General features: G+C 49.7%; 1 protein-coding gene across 1 annotated transcript in view; it reads left to right on the top strand.

Annotated features, from left to right (window-relative positions):
- The first annotated feature begins 706 nt into the window (after positions 1-706).
- The window catches only part of RIOK2 (RIO kinase 2), a 33,394-nt gene continuing 20,992 nt past the window's right edge, over positions 707-13,108 (top strand). Inside the window, exon 1 of the mRNA XM_061572443.1 lies at positions 707-822. Within this exon, the coding sequence (XP_061428427.1) occupies positions 733-822 (90 nt within the window). The 5' untranslated portion in view covers positions 707-732. The remainder of the gene's footprint in view (positions 823-13,108) is intronic.

A 13,108-nucleotide genomic window follows, 5' to 3' on the forward strand; every position in this document is an offset into this window, starting at 1 on the left:
CTTAAAAGGACGACAGATGTAGGTGACACTTTTGGCCAATGTCTCTTCTTCATGGCAACAAAAAGGCAGCCGTATCATTTGGCCAAAACGGTCACCTTACCGCACGTCATTTTCCTTTTCCAGGGCTGGTGTTATTGATGAATGTGTGGACTGTGTTGCTTATCGTGTGAATCCAATTTCATATTTATTTGCACAAAAGACGATGATGCACTCTTCTTTTGATTATTGTTGCTGGCAACCACCGTATTGCTGCCGGCAACACCCCCCCACATCCCTCCCGTGTTGGGGCTCACGCGGCCAGATGCAAATAGAGCCCTCGATCAAAAGAAATAAAAATAAAATGTGTTGCGCTCAAACATGCCGTGACAAACAAAAGACTCTGCTGCCACATCTCCCGTATCGTAGCTTTACTCCCATTAATATCTTTGTTATATGCATGAGGTGGCTTATGAATGTTATAAATACATTAGCGCTCCCCATGAATATTCCATCGGGGGGCCTCAATTCACCGACGATTCGCGCCAGCCGCCGTTAACCTGTTGCCTGCCAGCTCCGCGTTGCTCAATATCACGTTACTCTGCCACACTTCTCAGCCAATTGAAGTACATTTCCCGCCGCGTAGAATTTTTTTTTGCGGTTGCTCCGTGCGTGTGTTGTTCGGCACGATGTCTGACGTTTTGTTCCGCGTGTTGGGAGCCTCTTTCAGGAAAAAAAATTAAGAAGCTCCCGGACATGTCGTGGCGGGGAAACGTCGTGAAGCGAGACACCGGCGGAGTGAGACGTGATGCCGAACGACACGCGCCACAACCAGAAAGCACGTCGGTAACATTTTATTTCATTTATTCATCAAAGTAAGGGCTCGTTTAGAAACTTTTCGTCCGCACGACTTTGTCATGCAGCAGTCCAATTTAATAATAGTCCAAATTTCATGTGATGGTTTTTTTTGTGTGCAGTCATTGGTGACCAGCTGAGGCGATCAAATCACCCCACTTGAGAATACGGTTTGATAAAACTAAACTTTACTTTTACCAGGCAAGGCCACTGAGCTATTAGCTTCTTTTTCAAAAGCGACCTGGCCACAAATGATAGCTCGGTGAAGTGGCTTGTTGTCATGTGGAAATTCATAGCAGCCAAATACTCTAAACGCATGCTTCTAAATGTGGAGGGAAAAACCGGAGGACCAGGAGAAAACTCCACGTGGCCACGGAGAGTGAGACACATAAATTCCAAATATACAGAAGGCGTCAGAGTTAGGATCGAACCCACGAGCCTCCTGCATACCAAGCGTGGGAGATGCCATCTCGGAACCGTGGCGCCCACCAGCTCCTGAACCTGCTAGAACAATCCAGGCCCTCAATAGTGCCAGATCATCTCTCTGACCTCTGGGCCACCTGACCGCCTCGCCTATCCAAGTATTATTATTTAATGCAGCATAAAACCACGATCATTATTTTTCATAACAGCCAACGAGACGGGCATAGTAAATTTCACCCGCCAGCCTAAATGTTTCGCTAAGACCGACACGCTCGCTCCTGGCACACTTCATTACCGGGGCGAGACAGCCAGAAATTACCGCACGGCTCGCCTCACCTGGGGGAGGCGATCTCTGAAGCCAAGCAAAATAAATTTTGGTTTCCATCGCATTCATATTGCTGCGGCTCGGCTCACCTACATAACGATCAAAACTCGATTTGTGGGGCGTTGCGGCATCGTGCGATCGGCACACAGTTGCAGGATCGTTCATCCTTGGCTCGCGTTAAGGTCCTCCTAGGCTGCGCGGTGACAGGGTGACTCAGAGGTCACAGAGCTGAGTTGCCACCACTGAGATTCTGGGTTCGAATCCAGGTTTAGGGCGCCACGTTGGCAAGATGTTAACTACCTCGCCTGGTATACAGGAGGTCGTGATCCCACAAGAGGTTTTTGGGTTAGATCGCGTAAATATATAAATGTGAGTTCGATCATGAGCGTGGCAGCGTCGTCTCGCGTACCTGTTCAGGATGCGATTTGTTGTCGCGGCGTGTGGGTTACACGAAGCATTGACTTTACTTTGCCCTGTGGGTGAGTAAACTACTTAACATGTCAACTACACGCGTGCATGCCGGTAATACGTGTCTTTTAATTTAAAACAATTGCTGGGATGCACCGTCACTCTACCAAGCCAGGCACTCTTGTGTCACGGAATTATTTAGTTGCTGATGTATGTACGTTTTGTTGCTGATGTATGCACCAGACATAGCCAACCGTGGAAATCGGAGGTGCGGGAGGAAAACAAATTAAACGCAAAAAACAGTTCAAAATAAATACGTTTTCGATCTATATGATTTAAACGTGCAGAGCTCCAGTGGCTTCCTAATATCGAAAGGAACAGAGTTCCAGATGTCCGCAGAAGCGCATCTGAAAGCGTGCGATGCAGTCGCCGTCTTTGTTCAACGGCCAGCCAAACGCCGCTGCGAGGACGACCGGAGTTCCCGTGATGGTTTATGCTCCTTGACGAGAGATCGGCAAGGTATGATGGTCAGTGTGCTGCACTTGCAATCCGGATGCCGCAGGTTCGATTCTCCCTCCCGGCGTGGCAGTTCCACAAAACAGGTGCACATTTCTTACATCCCACCCTCACCGGTCGCCATTTCGCGGTTTAAAGTGTGGGTACTCAAGCCAAGACGGCTGGCCAGCGTGGAAGAGGTGGCCAAAATAGCCTCTCAAAGAGGCGCTCTCTACGAGAGATTCCTCTACCGGAGTTCCTTTACGCCAACAGCGGCGGCTGCTGCGTGCGAGCATTCTGCGAGGATGCGCCTTTACCCCCTTGAAACGAGATCGCGCTGCGGGGATTGCGCTTCCGGAGTGTGTTACAGCCTTGCCGAGGGGATCTCTCTCCGACCCTGGGCGATTAAGAAAATTTAACGGCGCAAAATCCGGCGCTCGGCTTCCCGGTAAAACCCGCCCAAACCCCCCGCGGGGACTCGGCACGAGCGATGGAGGGCACCGCGGTGAGCGGTAAATGTCATCAATTCTCACCGCGGCAAAGTGACGCTGCCGCCAACGCGAGGCTTCCTGCGCAACTTCTCCCCGTGTGGCCCGGGGTCGCGCCGTGCAACAGCGACACCCGCGAGCCCGAAAACTCCCCGCGCTCGTTATCCGCAGCTGATTTTAAAAACTGTAAAAGGTCGATGGGTGGCCTCCAGTGTCAAGATAGCGCCAGGTGAAATTAGAAATAATAACAATAAAAAAAATCGCAACACAAAGGATGTGTCACATCACGACTGCAATCTGCTGCTGCTTGCTGCTGCTACTACTAACCCATGAGCCAAGGGTGGTTCACCAGAACCACCTGTAATGAAAAATTAGCAAATGGGAAGTTGTCCACTGTGGTCACAACCCACCATGGGCACTGCCCACCGTGGACAGGTGATTTAGCGTACAGACGGTCTGCTTTAAAGGCACAATTAATAATTAGTTTCAAAAACGAAGTTCTCCATAAAACGAACTACGGTACCCTTTAAATGGCATTATTCTCAGAGGGCTACCACGGAGACCTTGCTATCATACATAGTTGTAATAGGGAGAAAAAATCTTTCAAACTAATCATTGTTAGCATTTGCCACCCCGGATGGTACCAATAAGCCATTTTCGGAGCAATGGCTTTCAAGGACCAATTCCCACCGCTACTGCTGCTCCGGCGCTTTCCTGCCCAAGGTGTTCCCAGATCTGGAGCGGATATTGACTGGGCAATGACGGGGAAAACGATGATGAAGCTGCAGCCAATACTATCGTAGCGAAGCCGTCAATACTCGCAGAAGCGCCGCGAGATCTGCCAGGGGAAATCGTTACGGAGAAAATTACCACTACCTGCACGCTACGGAATTGTTTAATATCTAAATTGGACACGTCTTGGGAATGATGTACTGGACATGCACGCACGCACGCACGCATATTTAGATGAAGAACAAACTCATAAATAACGTCAGCTCGTAACGCGGTGCACAGTATCCGCTCGCTTTCGGAGAGGGAGAACGACCCGATGGCATGGGTAGGAGGCACAGGAAAGCGGGAAGGTGGGCACGCAGTAAGCCGGTGCCAACAACTGCCAAAAGCTCTTCGGCCCTCTATCTATGAAGATGTTATCGGCCAATATACGAGTGTTTACATTGTATGCTGCTACATTGCAGGTCACAGCAACACACTCACTCGCTCAACTGCCACACTGCAGGTCACAACAACACACTCACTCGCTCAACTGCCACACTGCAGGTCACAACAACACACCCACTCGCTCAACTGCCACACTGCAGGTCACAACAACACACTCACTCGTTCAACTGCCACACTGCAGGTCACAACAACACACTCACTCGTTCAACTGCCACACTGCAGGTCACAACAACACACTCACTCGCTCAACTGCCACACTGCAGGTCACAACAACACACTCACTCGCTCAACTGCCACACTGCAGGTGACAACAACACACTCACTCGCTCAACTGCCACACTGCAGGTCACAACAACACACTCACTCGTTCAACTGCCACACTGCAGGTCACAACAACACACTCACTCGCTCAACTGCCACACTGAAGGACACAACATCAACTGCCACACTGCAGGTCACAACAACACACTCACTCGCTCAACTGCCACACTGCAGGTCACAACAACACACTCACTCGCTCAACTGCCACACTGCAGGTCACAACAACACACTCACTCGCTCAACTGCTACACTGCAGGTCACAACAACACACTCACTCGCTCAACTGCCACACTGCAGGTCACAACAACACACTCACTCGCTCAACTGCCACAATGAAGGTCACAACAACACACTCACTCGCTCAACTGCCACACTGCCGGTCACAACAACACACTCACTCGCTCAACTGCCACACTGCAGGTCACAACAACACACTCACTCGCTCAACTGCCACATTGCAGGTCACAACAACACACTCACTCGCTCAACTGCCACACTGCCGGTCACAACAACACACTCACTCGCTCAACTGCCACACTGCCGGTCACAACAACACACTCACTCGCTCAACTGCCACACTGCAGGTCACAACAACACACTCACTCGCTCAACTGCCACACTGCCGGTCACAACAACACACTCACTCGCTCAACTGCCACACTGCAGGTCACAACAACACACTCACTCGCTCAACTGCCACATTGCAGGTCACGGCAACACACTCACTCGCTCAACTGCCACACTGCATGTGACAACAACAAACTCACTCGCTCAACTGCCACACTGCAGGTCACAACAACACAATCACTCGCTCAACTGCCACACTGCAGGTCACAGCAACACACTCACTCACTTAACTGCCACACTGCAGGTCACAACAACAAACTCACTCGCTCAACTGCCACACCGCAGGTCACGACAACACACTCACTCGCTCAACTGCCACACTGCAGGTCACAACAACACACTCACTCGCTCAACTGCTACACTGCAGGTCACGACAACACACTCACTCGCCCAACTGCCACACTGCATGTCACAACAACACACTCACTCGCTCAACTGCTACACTGCAGGTCAAGACGCTTCTCGTCTGCTTCTTCCCCTCTCACTGCTTCGCCTTGGCAAATTCCCTCCCGTCATCTCTATTTCACAAGCTCTTATACAACGATAATCTTGCGCCAGTCCAAAAAAAAACCGTGAATAACTTTTATCTATGACAAGTTTGGCGACGCTGCGTGTCGCTTGACGTTGTGGGCCTTTGGGCCTGTGCTCGGCAAACTAGATGTTAAAAAAAGCGCAATTATATAAATAAGAGACACACCTCGCGGTTCGTCTCTCCGTGTTTTGTTACGGAAATATACGAAAATCATTATTTGCAAATGCTGGCACGGCGTGGCTGTGCGCACCACTGGGCACAGCGGTGGATTGGACGTGGCACGAAGATAATCCTTGCTTGCGCGGCGAGATTGAAAAATGCAGACAATTATCGCCACGCCAGCCTTCATTTGTGTCAACTTGCGGAGAGCTGTAGCAAAAATAAAGATTAATATGATACTATTCCGGATGGCAGTATCCTTATTACAAAACCGCCCGCCTCCGGATCTGGAATATCAATCACGGTGCACGGCGATACGATGCCCGGCACGTATCTTTTTCAACCGCACATTTATGTATCTATCTATCATTTTCCATCATCGTCAGTCACTTTTCGATTGATGAACACTTCAGGCCACTTGCCAGACGTTTGTGTCAAGGGGGTCAAGTGGCAGCCACCACTGCAGACGACGAACCCCCCCCCCTCACCCCCACCCACAAGTTTCGTAATTGAATAAAGTTTATAATTTGCTCGTGGCTAATTCACAGTGTAGGCTGTGTGGCCTGCAAGGAAAAGGCTTTGCGCTTCTTGAACCAAAGATGCCACGTGCTCTGCAGTATGAGCGTCACATCCTTTTACAACAGTTTTGCATGAATTATCACGTGGCGAGATTCGTATTGTCGCGAAGAAAATATAAGCGGGCTTGAGTAAGGCAAGTGGCGAGAACGCGAGAAGGGACGATGTGCCGGTGGTCAAAACTAACGACAAAGCGGCACAGCTTACAGAGGCTCCGACGGTCTCATCACCACCACTTGATGACAGTGGCGATGGGATTCATGACGATAGGCCTCGAAGGATGTTCCGTGCAATTACGATAAGAGTTACGTGGTGGTGGTGGTGGTGGTGATGATGATCGGGCGAGTGAAAATCTTGCATGTTGGGTGCTGAAGACTTTGCGGCACCTCCTGGATCGAGTGGATGGAGCATCACTATTATTATTTATACTTGGTGTAAATTGACCGGCGGGCGAGAATGGAATTCGGGTCAATGTGTCCGTAGCGCAGTGCCCCAAACCACTGCGTTACCGCACCCGTGACAAAAAAAACACACAAAACTGTAGAGAACACTGGCAACATTTCCCCACCACCACCACCGGTTCGCCCCCCTCCCAATGTTTTTCCTGCGCGTAATCGCAAGTTGGTGCCAATGCACGGCGAGCCAGCAGGGGTCAAACCCAGACCACGCTTTGTTGCCTCCAACAAAAGCGTTAACGAACCTTTGGGTGCCATGCCCCCGTGATTAGCGCCGAAAGCGTGGCAACTGAAGTTCATTATTTTCTCGCGGTAACAAAAAAAAACCCTTCACTGTCCCCATAGCACACCCCCATCGACCGCCTCGCCTCGCCCCCCCACCCACCCGCTTGCCCGGCTACCGGCACCGGCGGCGCCAAACGGGGCCCCAAGAACCCGACCTTCGACCCCAACCTTTCAGGAGGTGAAATAGGGGCCACGTTTTGGGAATGAAATCAAGCATTCATTAATGCTGCTTTTTTTTTTTGCACACGCACAGACAGACAGACTGACACACACGCCAACGCTCGCTACTACTCTGCCTGGTACTGATGTTGGTGGTGGTGTGTGTGAGTCGGTGTGTATTCGGTGGGGAATGTGTGTTTTAAAATGTGTATGATTCCTTTGTTGAAAGGGGAACTGTTACAATATTGTTGAATGCTATGTTTGGGTTTTTTGTTGCTGTTGTTGCTGCTGCCATCCGACTTCAGTGCAAGGGATGGAGGGGAGAGAGAAAGAGAGGCTGCCGCGAGGTTTGCCTTGAGAGAGCAAAACAACAACGCAACGCGGTTTAACACGTCGGCTTTTGCGACCAATATTCATGACAAAAGTTTTGTTGGGCTAGATTAGACCCGATACAATTTGAGTACGACGTTTGCTGGTGATTACAACCAGCTTCATCAGGCGATTTGCCAGAATTGAGAAGTCGTCTTCCTGTTTCCAGTCGCAAAAGTTCCTGCTTCGGTGAACGTATACATCGGCGGTTCTCAACGCCACCGCGGGTCGCTTTTAACAGGCTGCGGCATGGTTACCATGCAGGAGAACAGCACCACACTGTAACCGCAGGACTTGGGGATGGGAACTCGAGCAGAATTCGCGCTGGATTAATTATTACTTAGAATTTTCTCCAGATCCTCTGGGTTTTTCCTCCGTATTTAGAATCGACGTGCGTTTAGACTTTAGAGTATTCGGCTGCTCTAAATTTCCACATCATAAGCCACTTCGTCGGGCTATCATTTGTAGCCAGGTCGCTTCTGAAAAACAAACCAATAGCTCCGTGGGCTTTACCTGGAAAAATTAAAATAGTTTAGTTTTACTTATATATTTTTCTAGGAATTTTCTTACCTTTACCTATACTTTGCACTTAAAGCGTGTTTTTGTAATGTTTATTGTTGTAACGTTCTTACCAGCCCCTCCTGGACATCGGTGAAATAGAGCTTCATAGCCTCATCGGATTCCTCCAGTATCTATAAATATTCTGATTCTGAGGAAAGCAGATCAAGCGGCACACGATGTGTATAGCGCTTAGCGTTTGTTTCGACTTTGTTTCACATTGTGTCGTGCCCTCGCCTGAGTTTTCGTATCACCTCCCTTTTAAACAAGGTCAGGCTACAGGATTACATAAAGCACAAATAATAATACAATACTACAGCCCTGAATTATCAATACACTATTGGATGAAGGCCTCTCCATGCCATATTGGCTATCGGGGGGTTTGTTTGACCATACTTACCCAAGCTGGTCAATGTGGGTTGGTGAAGTGCGGTGACCAGTTCGCTAAGGGTGGGGCAATAAAAACCACTCAAGTCACCGGATTCGTAGCACGGTGCGGTAACCGCTGCCACCAGTGCAGACCTCAGGATTTGCCCACCACGCGGTCGCAGAGTTCACGGTGGAAGATTGCCTGCTACTTCCGTTTGTCGATCGGGCAGAGGATCCATAAATATTGGCGTAACTTAAGAGACCGGTTTTGCCCCACACACCAGAGGTCGCAACCGGGTACCCGATACCCGTACCCTACCCGATACCCGACTACCCGTACCCGGCTGGGTACGGGTACCCGTTTGCGACCCTGGTGCGGCCGGAATACGGGTACGGGTGGGCCGTGAGTCACTGGTGAGTAACCGTTTGTCACTCATTTCCCAACGTCTTGTCTCTTCTCACAATTCAACTTCCTTGAATAAACCCACCCGCGCCTGCAACATGGCTTCATCCCAGAGGTCACAATCGGGTACCCGTACCCGTACCCTACCCGATACCCGGCCGGGTACGGGTAGCAGGGTATCGGGTAGGGTACGGGTACGGATACCCGTTTGCGACACTGGTGCGGCCGGGTACGGGTAAGGAATCAAAACCCGTTTGCGACCTCTGCCACGCAGTCGCAGAGTTCACGGTGGAAGATTGCCTGCTACTTCCGTTTGTCGATCGGACAGAGGACCCATAAATATTGGCGTAACTTAAGAGACCGGTTTTTCCCCACACACGCACACAACACTGAGATACAGAGATAGAGAGACACAAGGGGGGTTGTGGAATAATTTCCGCTGCGGGAGAGAAGCTCTCAAGTTGGCGTTGAGGACCACTTTGGTGGCGTTTGTTAAGGTCTCTGGCGAGAATCGTCGGGCGCCAATGCAGTCGATATTGTGAAGTGGCTTTTAGATGATGAATAAACTCCTTTAAAACGTTGTTTTTAAACAACGGTTTTATTAACAACTTCGTTTAACTCACAGTCGAGAAGTACGTCAATGATACGGCGCCTGCTCCCACATCAACGCTTACTTGACTTAATTGATAACTTTATCAATGAATCTTCAATGTACAACTTTTGCTTGTGCGGAGTTAGGGTGCCTGTAACTCGTTCACATGGAGCAGGCGCGCCCGAGACACGTGGCACCTGCTTCTTGTGCGAGGCGATTCGAGAGTTTAGGGACCACGGCGTTTTTGACCGACACAAATATACATAAATAATAAGGCGTCCATACAAAATGTCAATTGCTTTAAAGTAGCGAATAAATTGATTAATTGATGCCGATTTTGATACAGGCATGCATTGTCACCGGATCTGAGTACGTGTGCAAAATGTGGTTGATTGGACAACAGGAAGCAGACAAAATTTTGACTACAAGATTTGACCACGACAAACAGAGGAATCACGTTAAGTAAAACCGTTGAAAATAAGAAGAGCAGGCTTTACCCTTATTGGCAATAAAACAGGCTGTGTTAAGATGTTTAAACACCAAATAGATACCTCTATTTCAAGGCATCAAGTCTGCATTAGCCACACACACGTGTGGCAAAACATGCAAACAAAACATGCTCTGGTAATGTGCATAATTTTTTAAACTGATTGGCCTACACTAGAGACAACCTTCTCTCACCGCAAGTGTTTGAAAATTCCGACAAAAAAAGCCGGAGACGCGAATTCCCATACAAGCATTGCAAAAGAACCGTCTGTGCGCGGGCGTGCCTGCGTGTGTGTGTTTAAACTACATGGGGAGCGGTGGTGTAGTGGTTAGCGCGCTGCGCTACGAACCCAGCGACCCCGGTGCGATTCCCGCTCACGGCCAACACCAGTGACGATTATCTGAACCGATCCTGGGCCTCCCCTAGGTCGACTCAGCCTCAAATGAGTACCTGGTGCGAAGTGTGAACATCGCCACTAGGGAGACAAAGGCGGCCGGGCGTGGTTGCTGCCACCCAACCCCCTCGTGCGCCGTGCCGACCTTCATAGGTGCTCGCTAACAGCACTTGCCCCAACAGTCTGTTAATGCGATACAGAGGATCTTTGTCCGTGTTGTGACCTGCAGTGTGGTGAGTGGGTGAGCGAGTAGGTGGGTAGGTGAGTGTGATATAAAGAAAACACCCCCTTGCGTTGAATCTTCTCTTATTCTTCTTCTACAACAACAAAAAACGTCCCATATCTCGCATCACCATCCGAGAATAGAGCAAGGAAGAAGAATCACGCGCATGCATGGATCCTGGACACAAGCTTCAGTCATCTGAAGGCGTTTTAATTCGCGATTGTACCGTGACGTTGAGGGGATGCCACGTGCAATCACGCTGTCGCCTTGGTCGAAAAAAGACAAATCCTTTTTTGGCGCTGGTTTATTTTTATCTATTTGTCATCACTAAAGTATTGGGGCGATCCTTTTCACGAATTTTCCCGGATTTTTTCTTCTTCTTCTCTTAGGGCAAAAAAACAAATCGATGATAGGGGATCGCAACTTTAAACTAAAGTTTAACTCGTCTTGCATTATCTTTACCAAAGTTATCATGATACCCGCCCCCTCCATCGCGACCCGCCCGCTGTTACAGGTCGAACGCACAGAACTAACGCATTAATACAAGCCGTCAACCTTTTAGTTGGGTGGCGTTAACGACAAACAAACAACCTCAAGAAATCGCAAAAATTTCAAGGTTCAGAGGAGCCTCTTGTGCGCCCCATTGTGGCACGGCGCTTTGCCCACTTAAGGCTCGCAGCTTTTGTGTGTTGCCCTGTCGGGCCCAATCGGCACTCGCATCGTCGACCGCTTTATTTGCTGCCTCGCTTAATGGCTCAACCACCCACTTCCACCCCCACCCACCCACCCCGATGTTAACCCAAACTTCAACTTTGGCTGAACTTTTCCGGTTGCTGGTTTTGGGGGATTATTGCTCCAGCCCCGATGTGTTTTAAAAGCCACGAGCTTTGGCGCTTTCCATGTTCACGGGGGGTGGGGGGTGGATGGGGGTGGTGGTGAAACAAAGCAAAAAAAGAAGACCGAGAGAATGAGAAAGGTCACGTACGCTTGCTGCCTTTGAGTGGCGAGATGTTAACTACCTCGCCTGGTATACAGGAGGTCGTCAGTTCAATCCCAACGCCTACACCTGTTGTATATTTGGAGTTTGCGTGTTCTCCCCCGTGGTTTGGGTGGATTTTTCTCCGGGTCCTTCGGGTTTTCCCTCCACATTTATAAAACACGCGTTTAGAGAAAGTTGGCCGCTACAAATCGCCACGCGATGATAAGCCACTTCGTTGATCCAGGTCACTTCTGTAAAAGAGTTATATAGCTCAGTGGGCCTTAGCTGGTAAGAAAAATAGAGTTGTTACGTAGATACGTTGAACTTCTTTCGCTCCATACATAGACAAACGTGCTAATCCGAGTGTGGGGGGGGGGGGGGACAGCCAACTAACACAAAAAGCAGTTCTAAAGATATTAGTTTTCAATTTAGTATAGTAGTGGTGTGTATAGTAGCATATAGTGTATCGTCGTGTATAGTTTAGTGTATAGCGTAGTAGATATGTTTTTAAGAAATTCGCACCGTGCGTAGCCAATTGTGCTAATGAGCGGTGCGGGATGGGAGTGGGACCAGCAAACTACAAAACACAAAAAGCAGTTCTAACGAAATGAATTGTTAGGCAGAGACAAACAAAAACAACAAAACCCTCCACTTGAAATGCTTTCGAATTGTTTAAAAAAAAAAACATTCGCAAATGCCGAGAGCGAAAGCGTAGGGTGGAACATCGGAATACCAAACCGTCGGGGTATGGGCGCCACGTCAGAGCATTTCCATTCAGGAAGAAAACAAATTGCAAGGGAATGTTGCAAAGTTCGAGCAATGTCTCGTCTAGCATCCCATAAACATTCCTGCGGAGGGACGTTGGGTTGCTCGGTCAATGGCCTGCAGGGTCAACGGCGGCGTGGTGTATTCCGCAAATATGCCCGACTGTGAGGGCGGGCACAAGCCGGCGTGAGTAGGTTAAACGTTGAGTTTTATAAGGGCACCACGGGGTGACCAGCCCCTCCCTACCCAGCCCTACCCTTCCCACCCCCCACCTAGCCCCACCCTCCCCACCCAGCCCCTCCCCACCCAGCCTCTCCCCACCCTCCCCTCCCCACCCAGCCCCACCCTCCCTACCCAGCTCCTCCCCACCCTCCCCTCCCCACCCAGTCCCTGTGGGCTGGTGTAACCAGGAGGTTCTTACCAGTATTACCTTACTATCGTCGCATATTGCAGATGGGCATGCACGCCAGTTTTAGAAGGAATGTGTGTATACATGTTGAGTTTCTTTCGCACCGTCCGTAGTCAACCGTGCTAATCGGAGGTGCGATTAATCGGAGGCGCATACGCCGATGTTCTAAAACATTTGACTTAAACAAACACAAACACAGCTGAGATGACTGTAGTAGAACTGACAACAAAACTGCTGTTCACTTTCAACGATGCCAGAGGTGGCACGCGCGCAAAGAATTTGTCTGAACACAGACTG

This window comes from Lethenteron reissneri, chromosome 50 (genome assembly GCF_015708825.2).
Source record: "Lethenteron reissneri isolate LAM-NWPU_2019-01 chromosome 50, ASM1570882v1, whole genome shotgun sequence".
Lineage (NCBI taxonomy): Eukaryota > Metazoa > Chordata > Hyperoartia > Petromyzontiformes > Petromyzontidae > Lethenteron > Lethenteron reissneri.